At 41.4% G+C, this 19,861-nt stretch overlaps 1 protein-coding gene across 9 annotated transcripts in view; it reads left to right on the plus strand.

The window, feature by feature from the left end:
- The window catches only part of fam228a (family with sequence similarity 228 member A), a 56,298-nt gene that overhangs the window by 12,598 nt on the left and 23,839 nt on the right, over positions 1-19,861 (plus strand). For 8 of the 9 annotated variants that reach the window (XM_078542052.1, XM_078542055.1, XM_078542047.1 and 5 more), the window contains exons 3-5: positions 2,244-2,321; positions 4,335-4,517; positions 4,603-4,683. In XM_078542052.1, the coding sequence (XP_078398178.1) occupies positions 2,244-2,321; positions 4,335-4,517; positions 4,603-4,683 (342 nt within the window). The remainder of the gene's footprint in view (positions 1-2,243; positions 2,322-4,334; positions 4,518-4,602; positions 4,684-19,861) is intronic. The other variant, XM_078542050.1, reaches the window with a different exon arrangement.

The following is a 19,861-nucleotide window of genomic DNA, read 5'->3' on the forward strand; positions in this document are numbered from 1 at the left end:
GCTGCTTTCCCCTGAGAGGCCATTCCCCCCCAACAGTATCCAAAGCGGTATATCTGTTTTGCAGGGGAATAGCCACAGGAGATTCCTGCACTGCCTGCCTGGTCCTCTTGCTCTGCCCGGTGGTCACCCATTCCCTTCCTGCCTGTGGACTCTTAGTCTGCGGTGTGACCACCTCTCTATATGTGCTATCCATGATACTCTCTGCCTCGCATATGCTCCCCAGTGTCCCTAGCCGCCGCTCCAGTTCTGAAACCCGGGCTTCCAGGAGCTGCAGCTAGAGACACTTCCCGCACATGTTCTGGTCCCGGGCACTGGAAATGTTTCCGGCTTCCCACATAGAACAGGAGGAGCACACCACAGCTTTGAGCTCTCCTGCCATGACTTACCCCTTTAAATTGAATTAAACCTTTTGGAAGATACTTAATATCAATTACCCTAGGGCCCTTCTTCCCTGCTCCTTGTTGTTGCAGAATATAGCCCTTATAAATGATGAACCACAAAATAAGACCTTAAAAACTATAAGCGATAAAAGTAGTAAATACTTACCCGACCTTACTCACGGTACTCAAAAGGATCACCTCGTTCCCTCCTCACCGAACTCCCTCAGTCACCCAACTCCAACTTAAGCACTCTACTGAAGCCCAAAGCAGCACTCCAATGCAGACCCAGTGCATATGGTAATCAGCAGGAGGTTTCCTTGCCCATGTTTGACCTGCTGACATGAGACTTCATGGGGTCCAGAGTCGATGTTGAGGACTCCTAGAGAAACTCCCTCCCAACCATATACCACTGTGCCGCCACCTCTGCTGGGTCTGTCCTGCTGGTGGGACAGGACATAACCAGGGATGGTGATGGTGGTGCCTGGGACATTATCTGTGAGGTATGATTCTGTCAGGGTGACTATGTGAGACTGTTGCTTGACTAGTCTGTGAGACAGTTCTCCCAATTTTGGCACTAGCCCCCCCCAGATTTTAGTAAGAAGGACTTTGCAGGGTCGACAGGGCTGCGATTGCTGTTGTCATTTCCGGTGCCTAGGTTGGTGCCAGTTGGTCTGCCCGGTTTCATTCCTTTTTTGTGACTTTCTAACAGTTTGTTACAACTGAGTGACTTGCTAGGCCATTTCAGGAGCATTTAAGAGTCAGCCACATTGCTGTGAGTCTGGAGTCACATATAGGCCAGATCAGGTAAGGACGACAGATTTCCTTCCCTAAAGGACGTTATCTCATCAAATGCTACAAAAAAAATCTGATAATTGTTTGTGGGAACTTGCTGTAAGAAAATTGTTTGCTGTGTTTCCCTACAATAATGACTCTGGCCCTGGTTTTAAAATGGGCAAGGCAGATATGGTGCCCTTGAGCACCAAAGCAGGCAGTGCATCTGGGGATATGGAAGCTGGCTGGGCCTTATTTCCATAAATGTTTTCTGACTCTTGCTCAAACTTGGCCAGTTCCACTACCTGGCTGGTGGTTAGGATCATGAATTTGGGTGGCAGGAGGCTGAAGCAGGGGTCCAGCAGTCTTCGAGCCCTAGCAGTCAGATATATGGTGAGTTGAAGGTGTGATTGGGCAAGACCCAAATCAAGGGTGGCCTGTTTTCCTTTTGGCTCACAAAGACACTTAAAATTTTAAAATATACTGGCCTGAACTGCTTATGACCCACAACCTTGCTGTTGACAAGCTAGGCCTGATGATGATGACGTCACTGGTGTCCCATTCGGGCATCCATCTAAAATAGCAAATCAGGTCCCGGGAACATGATCAGGACTCAATTTACGTTATTTAAACCATCTCCCACCAGCTTGGATCAGGTGTCTTGCTTAAAACAGTGGGTTGACATTGCCCTCATTTTAACTGTCACCACCCTCTCCTGTGCCTGGTATTAGATGGGTTGGGGAGGGGTGTTAAAATTGGGGCCCCTACTTAAAAAGTACTTCATTGTCTGTGATGCTCTTTGAGATGTCCTGAGTTTGTGAAAATCTCCATGTGAATTTAAGTTCTTTATTTCTTATTGTTGACTCGGGCTAAGTCATCATGAAACGTCTTCATGGAAGGGTGTTGAAATACAAATGTAGAGGAGGAATAAAATAACTTAAAAAAAAATTTCAACAATTTTAAGCCTGATTTCGTTCCCCCCTGACTCTTTTAAAAAATCTTGTAATTGCAGTTCAGTGTGGAAGTGCTGAATGTTTAAATACTTGATGGTAAGCAGTCTGTAGTAGTTTTTAAAATGTCTGTGTTTTGTAGACTAAAGCAGTTAAGGAATCCTGTGAAGTTAATGCCCTCTGCCAGCCCTTGCATGACATGGAAGAATGCTTTATCAAGGTAACATAACCATTTTAGCAATTGCTAATTTGCATAGGAAAACATAGATCAGGAAAGTAAAATTAAAACCTTCCATTTATTACCACATTGTTTCTGCTACATGCTTTCCTGACGTCAATATTTACATCTTCCCTCACTACATCGCCAGTATGTAGACTGCTCCTCCATAATATTGCTTGCTTAGTGCTATTCATAGTATTTCCTCTGCCTAGCAAAGGTGTCTTACCGCAGCTGTATAGGGCCTTGGTGAAACCACACCCTGAGTATTGCAGTTTTGGTCTCCTTACTTAAGAAAGGATGTACTGGCTATAGAGGGAGTGCAGTGAAGGTTCGCCAGACTGATTCCTGGGATGGCAGGATTGTCATATCAGCAGAGATTTGGTCGACTATGCCTGTATTCACTGGGGCTTAGAAGAATGAGAGGAGATCTTATTGAAATATATAAATTCTGACAAGGCTGGACAGACTGGATGCAGGGATCATGTTTCCTTTTGCTGGGGGGCTAGAATAAAGGGTCACAGTCTCAGGTTATGGGGTAGACCATTTAGGATTGAGATGGGGAGAAACTTCTTCATACAGAGGGTGGTGAACCTGTGGAATTCTCTACCACAGAAGGCTGTGGAGGCTAAATCACTGAATATATTCAAGAGGGAAATACATTTCTAGACAGTAAAGATGCCAAGGGGTATGGGGAGAGAACAGGATTATGGCGTTGAGATAGAGGATCAGCCATAGTATTGAATGGCAGAGCAGACTCGAAGGGCCAAATGACCTCCTCCTATTTTCTGTGTTTCTACGTTTAATGAAATTCTTTACGCAGTTGTTGTAAGAATGGACTGAGAAGGAGGCATTTCCTTGGAGCACTGCTGCATTGGAATAGGACAGAGCTGTAACTCTGGATTTGATTTCATCTGAACTGAGCTAGGAGTAGAAAGCACTTTAAACATAAAAGAGGGGGAGTGAAGCAACTGGATGAAAATTTAAAAATTGAGTACAAAAAGTGATGAAAGATAATGTATACTTTGCTGTTCCTAACCTATTTATAAGTAATAATAAAATAACCCTTATAAGTTAAACAGGAGTAGTGAAAAATGAAAACAATTTGCTATTGAGGCAATTTAATGTACAGAGCATCAGCAGAGTGTGTACTAAGTCCAAAAGTGAGGGGGAAAAATAGCTCCAGGGAGTATGAACAGATAAAAATTCTTTGCACACATGCACATAGTATAAGAAATAAAACAGATTAGTTACAAGCACAAATTCAGTTTAAAGTTGTAGAAATACGGAAACCTGGCTACAAGCTGAGCATGACTGAGAGCTAAATATTCCATGCTTCAGGATATTTAGAAAGGACAGGTAAATTGGGAAAGAAGTAGCAGTATCAATATTGATAAAAGACAATTGCAGCAGTAGATTGGAAACACTGGGTTGAATTAAGGTGCAAGATTAATTAAAAGATGCAAGATTCTGATGGGAGTTGCTCTGAAAAGGCTGTAGATGCTGGGTTCATTGAAGTTGTTAATTTTTTGTTAGCTAAGGGTTTTGAGGAAATGGATCAAAGGCCGGTAAATGGAGTTGTGAGGTGCAGATCAATCATGATCTTATTGAAATAAAAGCAAAATACTGCAGATGCTGGAAATCTGAACTAAAAACAGAAAATGGTGGAAAAACTCAGGTCTAGCAGCATTTGTGGAGAGAGAAACAGTTAATGTTTCGAGTCCGTATGACTCTGCTTCAGAGCTCTAAAGAAGAATTATGCAGACTCAAAACATTAACTCTACGATCTTATTGAATGTCAGACACAGGCTCAATATGCTGTTCCCAAGGTAACCTGACAAGTTAGTATGCCAGGTGTACTGTTTTATTCCCTGTTATGAAGTTCAAGTCTGAATGTGTTGCATATTTCTTACCTGTACAAATATAATAACGGTAGATTCTGAGTACTGACTGACGTTGTTACCTGACATTGTTATTTCATTTATAAACAGTTTTCATGTCTTTGACTTTCATTAGGAGTTGGATAAATATTCTGCCTACAAGGATATGCTAAACCTGCGAAGGAAAGAGCTACTGTACAAGAAATGGAATGATGATGTCTATGAGCCACTACAATGGAAAGTCAAAGCAAGATTAAACCAGTCAATTGAAAGAAGACGTCCTTCAGTTTTACAGTATTTAGACTACTGTGATAAAAAGGTACGATTTGGCAAGTATATCTGATCTAGACCTATTTCTATATTGTTACTTTCATACACAGAATTATTAAACTATCTTTTAATAGGAACCTGTGTTTTTGGAAGAATATAGCCCAGATGACTTCAATCCATTTGTCCGCCATCTGTGCAAACCTCATAAATTTAAGGTATAGTTTTTATGATTTTACAGCATTTGGGTTCTTGTTGCAATTATTGCACCACAGTTTGTGACATATTGCTGGTATAGCATGAGACCACAGCATACTGCTTTAGTCTAATCAAAATCTATTCCAGAATACAGTCTATTCACTTCAATGGCATAGCTTCTCCTATGAATTTGGAAGACTACAGTATTGACATTTTGTTTTACTAAAACTACTTTTCAATGGTATGTAGCATGATTTCACAAGACTATTCAAAGCATATCCGCAGTTACACAAATGATCGATTTGGGATTATATTCTTGGATCTCCATAGAGTTTGATTTTCAGAAACAATTGACCTCCATAATCTATTATGTTTCAAATTATATTTACTTGAGTCAAAGATGAAGAAATACCAAGAATTGTTTCTAATTGATATACTCAGTGTTTAAATTAAGCATTTGTTTTGGGAACTTCAAGAAAGGCAGCGATTATATTATCATCCTGAATTGTTAAGCCTAATGGATTTCACCAATATGACATTATCATGACATTAGTTTGGTGCTTCAATCAAACCATTGCTAGATAATTAATTTTATTTGTACATTTTTCCCTATTGATATAAATATTGAGGGTTCCTTTGCTGTTTATAGGATCATAGTGGTTACAATACAGGAGGAGGTCTTTCAGCCTGTTGTGCTGCCTTTTTGCAAAACCAATTTGGCTAATCCCATTATTCCACGTTTTCCCGGTAGTCCTGCAAATTTTTTCTACTCAAATAATTATCCAGTTCACTTTTGAAAGCCACAATTGAATGTGTTTCCACCACGCTGCCAAGCAGTGCATTCCAGATTTTAACCACTTGCTGCATTTTTTAAAAAAAGGTTTTTCCTCATGTCTTACTACTTTGTCCAGACCCCTCATGATCTTGAACACTTCTATCAACACTCCTCTAAACCTTCTCTAGGGAAAACAGCTCCAGCTTCTCCAATGTATCCACGTAACTGAAGTTCCTCATCCCTGGAACCATTCTGATAATTTTTTTCTGTGCACTTTCTAAAGCCTTCACGTTCTTCCTAAAGTACAATGTGCAGAATTAGATCTTATATTCCAGCTGAGATCAAACCAGTATTTTATAATAGACCATTGTAATTTCCATGCTTTTGTACTACCTGCCTTTATTTATAAAGCCCAGGATCTCTTTTGCCTTATGAACCACTTTCTCTACCTGCCCTGCCACCTTCAATGATTTGTCCATAAGACCACAGGTCCCTCTGCTCCTGCACCCCCTTTAGAATTGTATCCTTTAGTATAAGTTACCTCTCCTTCTTCTTCCTGCCAAAACTTATCACTGCACCCTTCTGTTCATTAAGTGTTATCTGCCACGAGTCGAGCTGCCCTGGTTCGACAGTTCCATGACGGATTTCTTGCACATATTCTTCATGATGGTGAGTCTTCTGACCAATTCCCAGTCACTAATGCAGTTAAACAGGGCTGTGTGCTTGCATCAACCCTCCTCACAGTTTTCTCTGTCAGGCCCTCTGATGTCTTCCATGTTGGTGACCCCGACATTGAAATCAGATAATGCATGGACGGGAAGCTGCTCAATTTGAAATGTGTCCAGGCAAACACCAAGATCCCTAAGGACATACTTCGCAATTTCCTGTTTGCCGATGCCTGTGCACTAGCTACCTGTTCAGAGCTAGACATGCAATTTAGTGTGGACTTGTTCTCCAATGCATGCAACAACTTTACCTTTACAATCAATACAAAGAAAACTGAAGTAATGTACCAGCCTGCTCCAGAAAAGCCATATCTCGAGCCCAAGGTTTCAGTCCATGACAAGAAGCTGTCAGCGGTGGATATGTTCACTTATCTCGGCAGCACATCCAACATATGCAAAAATTGCCAAAACAAGCGTAGCCTTCGGCAAACTTCAAACATCAGACTGGGAATGAAGAGGAGCAAGCCTGCCTACTAAACTGAAAGTCCATAGAGTAACAGACCTGTCCACTCTGTTCCACTTATGTGAGACTTGGACTGTGTGCCAGCACCATGCCAAGAAGCTCAACCGTTTCACTTGTGCTGCTTTTGGAAGCTTCTGATGGTCATATGGCAGGACAAAATACCAGACAGGGTTCTCTCCTGAGCAGGCGTGCCAAGCATCCACGCCATATTGAGACAGTCACAATCTAATTGGGCAGATCATGTAGCCAGAATGCCTGACACTTGCTTACCAAAGCAAATGTAGAGCGAGCTTGATACTTGGGTGCAGTCTTATGACAGTCAAAGGAAATGCAGCAAGGACACTCTGAAGACTTCACTTAGAAGTTTTGATATTGACTTCAAGATCTAGGACAAGCTTGCCCAGGATTGCTGCACCTGGCACAACCAAATAAAAAAAAAACGGCGTAGCCTCCTTTGAAAGCACACACATCAGAGCCAGAGAGAAAATGCAAGTAGTGGAAATCATGGACCAGCAACTCGTCCAAAGCTCAGTTCTGTCTTATGCTCTGCTCTTTCTGTCCTATTTGCAACAGAACCTTCCGGGCACCAATTGGCCTTAGCAATCACCTATGTACCCACCAAATACCACCAAGCACCCCAGATGATAGACATCATTATCTTCGAACAAGAAGAGCCTATCAATGTCCACTTGAAACCTATAACTATCCTCACAGTTCACAATGCTTTCAACCTTTGAGACTTTATCCTACACAACCAAGTCAAATTCATTAATAAAGATCAAGAAAAGCAGTGGTCTTAATATCAACCACTGGAGAATCCTGCTATATACTTCCCTCCAGTTCGAAAAAAAACAACCGTTCACCGCTACTGCTTCCTGCCACTCCGTCAACTTCCAATCCTTGCTGCCACTGTCCCTTTTATTCCATGGACTTTAACTTTGCTGCCAAACCTGTTATGTAACACTTTATTAAACACCCTTTGAAAATCCATGTATACTACAACATCAACCTTCTTACCTCACCAAGTAGTTAAACACTTGATTTCCTTTAATAAATCCATGCTGGCTCACCTTAATTTAATGTTAATTATTGTTTCCAAAAGCTTTCCCATGACCAATGTTAAGCCTGTCGTTACACCCTTTTAAAATTATTCATTCATGGGCCAGCATTTATTGTCCATCCCTAATTTACCCTGTTCAGAGGGCATTTAAGAGTCAACCAAATTCCTGTCACGTGGGCCAGACCAGGTAAGGACAGCAGATTTTCTTCTGGAAAGGACATTAGTGAACCAGATGGGTTTTTACAACAATCGACATTATACTTTTAATTCCAGATTTTTATTTAATTCAAATTCCACCATCTGCTGTGGCGGGATTTGAACCTGGGCATTACCCTGGGCCTCTAGATTACTAGTTCAGCGACACTATGCCTATATACCACTATGCCATCGCATCCCTAGTGGGCCTTTATGATAACTTTTATCCAGTGACTCAACTGCCTACTCTTTCACAATGAATTTGGCAGCTTCTTTTGTAAAGAAAGTGCTCATTTAGTATCACAGCCATGCCCTCTGCCTACATTTGTAAATCCTCTTTATTGTCCCTAATCAGCCCCACTCCTCCTTTCACTACCTTTTTGCTATTTTTATGCCTGTTGAAGACTTTTCCTTTTCCTTTTTATGGTAGCTACTGGTCTCTTCTCATACTCCCTCTTTGCTTCTCTCATGTCAGGGGAAGTGAAAAAATAACTTTCTATATTTAGCCTGTTTCTCACTTTATCAGCCTGACATCTGTCATATGCATCCTTTCTGTGCTTCATCTTTCTATCTCTTTCATTAGCCAGGGAGCTCTCGCTTTGTTTGTCCCACCTTTCCTCCTAGTGGAAACATACCTGAACTCTACCCAGACCATCATTGTTCTGATATGGATTTGCCTGCCCAATCACTGTTTAAGGTAGTATAGTATTGCTATATTTTATTGAAACATATCTATTGTTTCATAACTTTTTGCTACCTCCGTGAGAATAATAATTCCATGACCAGAAAGTTGCATTAGGTTGCTTTCTGTAGAAATGTGATGTGTTGCTACAGTCATTTGTTCTTTTTGTTTTTTTTATATATTCTTGGGATGCAGTTGATGCTGGCAAGGTCACATTTATTACCAATCTTTAGTTGCCCTAAGAACATGCTGTCATGTCCCTAAGATATGAAAGAGATCAGAAACTATTTAAATCAAATCTTCCTTTTATCACTTATTTAAAAAATGGACTTTGCTGAACCATAAGATGGTTACTACAGGTCACTTTCACAAGTTGGCTTTAGTTTTGGGAAATTTCCAACAGCAGATACAGGACAAGAGCTCAACCCATATTCTTGTGGAATCTCTTGCCCCTCATTGTGAGGACACATTACAATCAATGAAACCAGGGACCAGCAGTAGCTCTGTCTCCCCAGCCTGGTCCTATAACAAAGGGAGAGCCAAGGTGCTGAAAGCCACCATCTATCTGCTAAAATGGACAATGAATTTTGACCAGGGGCATAGAAACTGCTTGTTAGCTTGCAGCTGACTCATTAATGGACAACATCACATGGCCTCCTTCAGTACTCTAAAATTCTATCATTTTGCGATTCCAATCTCATCCAGGACTGGGTAATTTGTTTGATTGGTGACCCTGCTACTGGACTCCATGTCAATCCTATCTATCAGCAGCACACTTTGTATAATCTACAGGATGTGCCTCAGCAACTTGGTTACTTCAATAGTGCCTCTGTTCCCTGCAATCTCTCCCACCAAGAACACGGATATAAGAGACCACCATCAACTCCAAGTCATACACTGTTCTAACTTGGACATATATTATGTTCCTTCACCCTATTTCATCTTTCCTTCATTGTACTTCTTTGACCAAACTTCTGGTCATCCGTCCTAATATTTCCGTATTTAGCTTGGTACCATACATTGTTTTATAATGCTCTTGTGATTTGTCTTGGGATGTTTTAATATGTTAAAGGCACAATATAAGTAAGTTGTTGTTCTTCATTGCTGCATAAGAATACTGAAATTGCCGATCCAACACCATAGTGGGAACACTGTCACTACAAGAACTACAGCAGCTCAAGGAGAAGACTTATCACTGTTGTTACGGACAGGGGAGAGGGGTATGGATTTACCTGAAAGATAAGTAGGAATCCACTACTCTAATAAGTGTATACCATAGATGTCCAAATAGTGGAAAGGGAATTGGAGGAAGTATGTAGGCAAGTCTAGAAAGTAAAGAATAATAATCATGGTAAGTTTCAATTACTTCTGAATAAACCAGTAAGTAATGAAAGGAGAAAAGTGTGTACAGCTGCTTTATCGCTCAGTACACAAGAAGCCCAAAAGGAAAAAAATAACTGGTGGGTATTGTAATGGGTAATGAGTCAGAACAGAGAGAAGCAGTATGTGTAGGAGAGCATCTTAGCAATTGTGATCATCAGCATTGTAAGGTTCAAGATTAGGATTGGGATTGAGAGTGACACATGGAGGACAAGGAATGAGGTAATGGATTGGAAAAGAGAAAATGAGGGTGGATAAGCAAGATAGCCTTAGAGACAAGTATTGAATTACTACTTTGCCTCAGTTTTTACTAAAGATAACAAAATAGACATTTCATTAGAGGACCAACTTCAGAAGAATTTCACACAGCTGTGATAGCAAAGGAGAAAGTTACTGACAAGCAACACTAAATGAGGATAAAACCCTAGGTCCAGATGGTACAAACCCATGCATTTTCAAGAAAACTATACTATAAAGAGGACATAGCACTAGAGAGAGGGCAAAAAAAATTTGCTAGAATGGTACCAGAACTGAAAGATTGAACTGGTTGAGGCTTTTTTTTCTTTAGAAAAGAGGATTTAGAGAAGATAGAGGAATATTAACATAATAAATTGGTTGGATTGATTAGATCTGAAGAAGATGTTTCTACTTGTGGGAGAATCCTATATTAGCGCCATAAACATGAGAGAGTTTCTAATAAATCCAACCAGGAAATGAGAAATTGCTTTATTCAGAGTGGCTAGAATACGGAACTCGCTACTACGGTTAAATGGTTGAGACAAATAGCTTGGATGCTTTGAGTGTGAGGTTTTATAAGACAGTTATATTTTAAACTCTCTCTTTAATTCAAGGTAAAATACAGTAATGGAAAGGGGCAGCTGATCTTCTAGTTCCGCCCGACGATAAACCTATGCGATGGGTTGCCATGGGGACCAGGGACCCAGGTCAAGCCCTTTTGGAAGATCAAGTGCCAGCTTTCACACCTAGACACAAAGGAGCAGCTGGCTTTGCTATGGGTAGATGTACTCTAAGACTTACTGACTCAGAGACCATGGACAGAAAGAGAGTGTGAGTCATAGGGTGGCGGGGGAAGGGGGGTGGAGAGAGAGAGATGAAAACAACAGCTGTTGTGAGCAGCAGTTGAAAAGGCTGTTCGCTGTTAGTCACCGGACAGAATGCGGGTGGGAACTTAGCTTCTGTCTCTTTGACCAGAGAATATGGAGGTTTAAGGGCATTGGAAGATTCACCTCTGCATGACTGGGAGAAGGAGTGGCCCTTGCTGTTGGAATTTGGTTCAGGGCTTCTCAGAAGCTGAGGGAAACTATATTTGACAGATACTGGACATTACGACTTGGCAAAACAGGGAGAAGTGAGCCTGTTGGAAGCTGGGAATAACTTTTGACTGGTTCCTGTAAAAAATAAAATTCAGAGTGCATGGTGTAACATATAAACACAAAATGGGATTTTCAGTCATGTTAGGAAATTAAGGGGGAATACCTATTCTGTAGCTTAGTGCATTAGCTGTCTACTAAATAATGTTTTGCTGTTTTTTGGCTTGTTTGTTACAGTAAAAGTCTTAAAATGTCGAAATTTTGTCATGTGATCCTCCAATTCAGTCCCTACAGGGATCGTAACAAATTGGGGACTCTTGTGGGATACGCATCCAGGGGCTGGAAATGAGTACACTGGAATTTGCTGATTTTTAAACAAACAAGATTTCACCTTAGAAGTCAGTATGGCTACTTCTCTCTTCGGAAACACCTGAGCAACAAGTCTGTGAAAGCCTTGCAACAGTTAACAAAGGTTACTTTGAAAACAGTGGCGGAAAAGTTAGGGGAAGATTTAAAATTAGGGGCTAAAAAGGCAAAGATTTTTGAAGTATTGGCTCAGCACCTGAACCTTGAGGAAGAAAAAGGCAATCTCGATAACATGGGTTGAGTTGGCTAGAATTCAGTTTAAGAAACCCAAACTTACCTTGGAGGTTGGGAACTCCAAGTCCTGATGAACCTCTGACTTCTCAGGAGAGGGCTGCACATGCGCAGTTCAGCATCTTCATGTTTTTTGGGCCTAGGACTGAAGGAAAAAGAAATGTCCCAGGTAAAGGACAAGGGAGAGGAGACAGGGAAAGGTTCCAAGAAGTGTCCCTGAGGTAAGGGACAGGGGACAGAAACCTGACTCAGTTAAACAAGAAAGCAGCAGCGAAACAGGCTCCAAGTTAGGGAAAGGGATGCAGGGAGCAGACTTTGTGAAGTGGGCTCGAGAGAAACCCTGAAGGTCCAAGAAGGCAGCTGAATGTTGGTGTCTCCGTGAGGCGGGCCGTTGGGGTAAAGATACCCCTTTGGAGCATTAGTCTTCTACTTGGTGCGGCTGAAGAGCTGAAACTTTGCTTGAGATGTGATGCTTGAGTGTTCTTGGGAATCCAGGGGAGTGGAATCTCGGAAGGTGAAATTGAAACCCTGCAAGGTGGGTCGTTGTTGAAGCTGTTGGAGTGACTTTTGGAGAGGATTTCAAGGCAAGATCTTCAAAGGTGAAGATTGGAAACCCTTCGGAGAGAGATGGTGTTTCAGTGAGATTGGTTGCCTCACAGTGTGACTGTCTGGGTGTGTTGTTGAGAAATCCATGGAATCTGTTTTGGTCACATCTGTCATTTATTATGTAGTGTGCTATGCCCGACTGCAGTTTGCCTGTTTATTCACATGTACCTCATGCTTATCCTGAATGTTAGAGTATAAGATAGATATTGTAAATTGTTTTAGCTTTCTGACCTTGTTTGTAAAGTTTATTTTCGTTTAATCAAAGCCCGTGAAATTTTGTGGCTTTCTTCACTGAGCAAGTGCCTTGAATTGTAAACTTTATCTACTTCAAACAAAATGTTATTGGTTCATAACCAGATTCTTCAAATAACTTGGGGGCCTGGCCAAGGATCATAAGTTACAAATGAAACAACTTGAATTCAGGATAGATAAAGAAATGAAAAGTGTTGAATTAGAAAAAGAGGAAAGAGAAAGGGAAATGCAAACACTTGAGAAAAAGAAATCTTTGAATTGCAAAGAGACAGTAGCTGGGAAACTAGAACTGGACAGAGAAAAACTTCAGTTATGTCAACAGTGGGTGGCAGGAAAACTTGATGACTTCAGATTTAACTCCTGGTTTTGATTTGATGAGAAGTATTCACTTAGTGCCTAGATTAAATGAGAAAGGAGTTGAAATGTATTTTGTTGTTTGAGAATATTGCTACAAAGCTGCAATGGCCAAAAGAAAATTGGGTGGTTTTATTGCGAAGCGTGTTTGTGGGGAAAGCATTTGAAGTAAACTCTTCCCATTGAGATATACAGTCTAGTGATTATGATACATTGAAAACTGCTGATATCAGTGCCTATGCAAGAGTTCCAGAAGCTTACAGGCAAAGGTTTAGAAATTTAAGGAAGAAACAGAATCAGTCTTTTGTGGAATTTACTAGAGAAAAGGAAGTGATATTTGATTGGTATGCAGCTATGAACATTGAACAGATTTTGAAAACCTTAAAGAGAAGTAATGTTAATGGAAGAATTTTAAAATGTAGTCCCTTATGGGATAAGGTCCCACTTAGACCATGAAATTTCTAAGAAAAGGGCAGCTGCTGTAATAGCTGGTTATTATGAATTGCCTCAAAAACTTAAGTAGCAGTAGACATTTGTTTGAAAATACAAAACTGGAGAGATGAGAGATCTGGTAATGGCAGACATTGGTTATAGTCAGGAAGATAGTAAAAATAAAAAGACAGATAATCAGTAGTAGGGGTATTGTCGCTGGACTAGTAATCCAGAGACCCTAGTTCAAATCCTGCCATGACAGATAGTGGAATTTGAATACAATAAAAAATCTGGAATTAAAAGTCTAATGATGTCGATTGTAAAAACCCATCACTAATGCCCTTTAGGGAAGGAAATCTGCTGCCCTACATGCCCTCTGAAATGACCTAGCAAGTCACTCTGTTGTATCAAACTGGCATTGACCTAAGCACTGGAAACGACAACAGCAAACTTAGCCCTTTCGGCCCTGCAAACTCTCTCGGACTAGTCAAGCAACAGCCTGACATAGTCATCCTCACAGAATCGTATTGTACAGATAATGTCCCAGACACCAACATCACCATCCCTGCTCACCCGGCAGAGGTGACGGCACAGTGGTATACAGTCGGGAGGGAGTTACCTTCAACATCGACTCTGGACCCCATGAAGTCTCATGGCATCAGGTCAGACATAGGCAAGGAAACCTCCTGCTGATTACCACGTACCGCCCTCCCTGAGCTGATGAATCAGTGCTCCTCCATGTTGAACACCACTTGGAGGAAGCACTGAGGATGGCAATGGCACAGAATGTACTCTAGGGGACTTCAATGTCCATCACCAAGAGTGGCTCGGTAGCACCACTATTGACCGAGCTGGCCAAGTCCTAAAAGACATAGTTGCTAGACTGGGTCTGTGACAGGTGTTGAGGGAACCAACAGGGAAAAACATACTTGATCTCATCCTCACCATCCTGTCTGCCGCAGATGCATCTGTCCATGACAGTGTCGGTAGGATTGACCACTGCACCGTCGTTGTGGACATGAAGTCCTGCCTTCACATTGAGGATACCCTCCATCATGTTGTGTGGCACTAGCACTGTGCTAAATGGGATAGATTTTGAACAGATCTAACAACTCAAGGCTGGGCATCCGTGAGGCGTTGTGGACCATCAGCAGCAGCAGAATTGTACTCGAACACAATCTATAACCTCAGGGCCTGGCATATCCCCCACTCTACCATCAAGCTACGGGATTAACCCTGGTTCAATGAAGAGTACAGGAGGTCATGCCAGGAGCAGCACCAGACATGCCTAAAAATGAGTTGTCAACCGGGTGAAGCAGAACTACTGGCATGCCAAACAGCATAAGCAACAAGTGATAGACAGAGCTAAGCAACTCCACAACCAATGAATCAGGTATAAGCTTTGCTGTCCTGCCACATCAAGCTGTGAATGGTGGTGGACAATTAAACAACTCACTGGAGGAGGCGGCCTCACGTATACCCCCTTAATGATGGGGGAGCCCAGCACATTAGTGCAAAAGATAAGGCTGAAGCATTTGCTACAATCTTCAGCCAGAAGTGCCAAGTGGATGATCCATCTCGGCCTCCTCTGGAGGCCCCCAGCATCACAGATGCCAGTCTTCAGCCAATTATGATATGAAATGGCTGAAGGCACTGGGTAGTGCAACGGCTACGGGACCTGTCAATATTCTGGCAATAGTGCTGAAGACCTGTGCTCCAAAACTTGCCACGCCCTTAGCCAAGCTGTTCCAGTACAGCTACAACACTGGCATCTACCCGGCTATGTGGAAAATTGCTTGGGCTTGTCCTGTACACACAAAGCAGGGAAAATCCAACCCGGCCAATTACCGCCCCCATCAGTCTGCTCTCCGTCATCAGTAAAGTAATGGAAGGGGCCATCAACAGCGCTGTCAAGCAGCACTTGCTTAGCAATAACCTGCTCACTGACGCCCAGTTTGAGTTCTGCCAGGTTCACTCCGCTCCTGACCTCATTGCAGCCGTGGTTCAAACATGGACAAAGGAGCTGAACTCCCGAGGTGAAGTGAAAGTGACTGTCCTTGACAGCAAGGCCGCATTTGCTAGAGTGTGACATCAAAGAGTCCTAGCAAAACCGGAGTCAATGGGAGTCGGGGAAAACTCTCCGCTGGTTGGAGTCATACCTAGCACAAAGGAAGATTGTTGTGGGTGTTGGAGGTCAATCATCTTAAGGGCAATAAGGGATGGGCAATAAATGCTGGCCCAGCCAGCAAAGCCCACACCCCATGAATGAATAATATTAAAAGTAGGTATGATTCAAGGGGACCAGCATTTCTTTTTTGTCATTAAAAAGTACATGTGAAAGCAGTCTGTTGGAAATTAAAAGCCAAGACTGGGTGTGCATAGTGTTTATTCAGAAAATGCTGTACCAGCAGGTGGAGCTTGTGACGAATCAGTAGCTTTGAAAATAATTACTTTTGGAATAGATCAAAGCATAGAATAGAAGATCATAATAATGTAGTGTTCCAGGGTGAAGTATCTCCATTTTTGTCTGGTAAAACAGGCAAGTAAATCAATATTCTTAAGAGATACAGGGTCAGCTCAATTGCTGATGGTGGTAGGTGATGGAATGTCCCTCTTGAAGGTTCACTATGTAAAAATGTATTGATACAACATATTAAGGGAGGCTGTTTAACCCTCCGTTGCATAAAGCTAATTTAAAATGTGGTTTAATTTCCAGTATTGTAGATGTGGAGGATTGCATCTTAAGTTATCTATTAAAGATGTTCATTCTATATTAGGAAATAACCTAGCTGGAGATGAGGCGTTGCCATCTCCAGTTGTTCCAGGAAAGACCAGTGAAACTGTAAAAACTGAAAATTTACAAGGGAAATCGAATGATTTACAAAAATCCATGACCCTCTGTAATATTGCTGTGAAAATTACTGTTTCAAGTAAAGGTATTTCAAAAGAATCAAAAGCTCAGGCTGCTGATGTTAAAGGGACATTATAACATCAGACTGACAACATAAGGATTAATGACCGTTGGAGACGAATTGAAGCTGTCTGAATTAAATTGCAGGCTGAACCTGAGCAAAAGGTGTTAAAGCAGATAAGTGGCATTCCAAACTAATGATGAAACAAAGGAAAGCATTGCTTTGAAACCGGCTCAGTTACAACCAATGATGACTCCATGGAACTAGGAGGAAGGATTCATGTTCTTGAATGTAGATTAAAATTTCCAAGTGCCAGCTTCCACATCTTGACAGAAAGAAAGGAGCAGCTTGCTTTGCTATAGTTGGAGTTACAGACACTCGTATTTACTGATTCAGAGACCTTGGACAGAGTGAGAGGCAGTTATTGTGCACAGTAGGGGAATAGATAACTAATTAATGTTAACCAACAGGCAGAATGTGGGTGGGAGCTCGTTTGGTCGAAGAGTGAAGATCCATGGATGTCTATAAGTTTTGCCCAGGTGTGGGCGAGAGGAGTTGTTGCTGGAGTGAGTCTTGCTACTTGAAGTCAGTTCGAGGATTATCAGAAGACTAAGGGAACGACTTTCGACAGACACGAATGTTACAACTCAGCGAAATGCAGAGAAGTGAGCCTGTTGGAAGTTGGGAGTAACTTTGCACTGGTAAAGACCACAATTCTGCAGAGAGTGCAGTGTAACATATAAACGGCTTGGGGTTTTCCACAAACCTTCCAAGCAGCAGCAATGATGAGGGGATTGCCACTGCACTGAAATTTTCCCAACCCGGTGCTGCTGTGCATTTCTTCCAGGATCTTCTGATCTGGGCTGTCAAAAGAAATGCGCTGCACAGCATCCCTTGGGGAATTCTAGACCAGAGTAGAGTTGGGGGAAGACAGGACATGCCCACCTTTTTTAATGTCACTAGCTAACATATGATAAGTTTAAAGGTCCAGTCTTGGGTAGAATGGGTGGGTGAGTAAGTGAATGGGTAGATGCATAGGTGGGTGGGTAGAGTGGGTGAGATGGGTGGTTGAGAAGGGAGGGGTTGGATCGGGTCAGGTTGAGGGGTAGTTAGATGGATGATTGGGGGTTGGGGGTAACGGTGGTTGGTTGTGTAGTTACTCAGGCTTTAATCTGACTAACATTTCCTGGGTAACTATCGAGGTAAGTACTCCGGACCTGTCCCAAGTCTCCGACTCTAGCTCGGAGGCAGAAGTTTGCACAGGGTCCCAGGGAGTTGGGGGAGTTGCCCATCAGAGATTTGAAATTCCCAGGCAACTCCCACATGGTTCTGCCCATCAGGACTTCCACAGCATCCTAATGTACATCTTCAGTCATATGCCCAGTCTCCAATCTGGAGATTGGAAAATTTGGCCATACAATTCTGCAGAGTGTGTGATGTAATGTATAAACAAGGCTTGGGGCTTGTGGTTGCGTTAGGAAGTTAAGGGGGAGATATCTTTTCTCTAGCTTAATGTATTAGTTGCCTACTAAATAACATTTAGTTGCCTACTAAATAACATTTAGTTGATGTTGATTTTAATTTTGTTATAATAAAAGCTTTAAAATGTGAAATCTTATAATGTGATCCTTTGAGTCACTCACTGGGAATTCAGACCTTGGTCTCTATGGGAATTATAATATCTTTCAAAAGGAAACTTTTTTTATATGAAAAAAGGAATGGAAAGATATGCTCAAAGGCTGAGATGAGCCAAGAATCGGAGGAGACACGTTTGGAATATAAACATCACTGCAAGCTGTTATGATATGGCAAGCGGTATTTGCCAGGCTGACCAAACCCCAAAGGGAAACTTGGCTACGCTACCACAACGATCTTGCAATTTGTATTTATTACACGAAGGTTTGTGCACTATAAAGTCAGAAGTAATGAGTCCACTATCACCTTTTGAGATTTTAAGGATTAAATAAAAACACTTATTAACAAAAGAAGAGAGAACTTAAACACACAAGTCTACAGTTACACAGTTTCATCTAATTTCATAACAGTTCTCACAAGATTTCTACTTAACTAGACTTCTGACTATATACCCTTCCAGGCAACACTCCAAATAGATTCTTAATCTAAAAACATCTATCAATATTACCACAGGCACCTACTGTTGCTGTAAGGGAGGTATTTTACAGTTCCTTCTTCTCGCTTGACAATGGAACTCCAGAAGGCTTTTAACACAGCCTTGGTTACTGTAACAGCAAACCTCTCCAGGGTGGCTGGAGGCTTTTCCCCCAAGTCTGTTTCACACATTGCACCTTTCAAGATCTCACACGGCCACTTTCCATCTTTCTTTAAATATATTTCTTCCCTTTTGATTTGTAAATCCCATTGCTGCAACTTGCCTTTGGAAGTTACTTTTCCCAGAATATAAAAATCTTTCATCATGTCATTATGGTCAGCACTTTTGGGGAAAAATAAACTTAATAATTTTGCCTTAGTTATCTTGTCAGTTGTAAACATCTTATGTCCCTTTGCAAATCAAACAACCTGTCAGCTTATCTAAAAATGCTAATTTCATTCATACTGTATCTGCTGAGACTTCATCCTAGCTTACCCATTTCCATTTCAAATGCCTGTTTTACACCTAATCCCTTTTGATGATTCAAACCAAGCAGTCCGACCGTCTGCAGTTCAATTAAACTAGACACACGTGCACAAACACACAGACACAACACAATCCCCACAAGTCTGGTTTAAAGTATCCCACAGTAATATTAGGAAAGAAATGATCTTTACACCTCTGTCCTTATGGAAAAATGAACTGTCACAATTTTAAAAGATGGTTTCATTTGTCAAGCCATCCTGCATTTCTTACAATATTATTTATATACACAAAACTTACAGTACCAGGTCCATGCATTAACATAACTATGTACAAAACCTTTGTATCAACAGAGGTCATTTCAGTCCAGTATCTACGTTTTAAATGTCCAATTTCCTTTGAACATTTAACTCTTTGCAAAGCATCGGCAATTAATTTTTCTCATCCAGCCACCTGTATAATCTGTAAATTAAAAGGTTGCATTAATAAACTCCATCTAAACAGTCTTGCACTCCAGTCTCGAAATTTGTCCAGAAATTTTAAAGGATTGTGGCCCGTATAAAAATAAAAGTTGTTTCTGAAGAGTTGCTTGCAACATAAACCTCAATGCTGCAAAGCTAACACCAGGCCTAGAGTCTCTTTTTTGATGGTTGAGTATCTTTTCTGCTTCCGTGAAAAATATCCTACTGGCTTTTCAATTCCTGTTTCTTCTTATAACAACACAGCACCAATACCCAAATCATTTGCATCAATTGCTAACTTAAACTGCTTGGCATAATTAGGTGGTACCAAAACTGGTGGTGTAGCCAGCACAGTTTTTAAACTGTCGAATGCATTCTGA

This window comes from Cetorhinus maximus, chromosome 5 (assembly GCF_964194155.1).
Source record: "Cetorhinus maximus chromosome 5, sCetMax3.hap1.1, whole genome shotgun sequence".
Classification (NCBI taxonomy): Eukaryota; Metazoa; Chordata; class Chondrichthyes; order Lamniformes; family Cetorhinidae; genus Cetorhinus; species Cetorhinus maximus.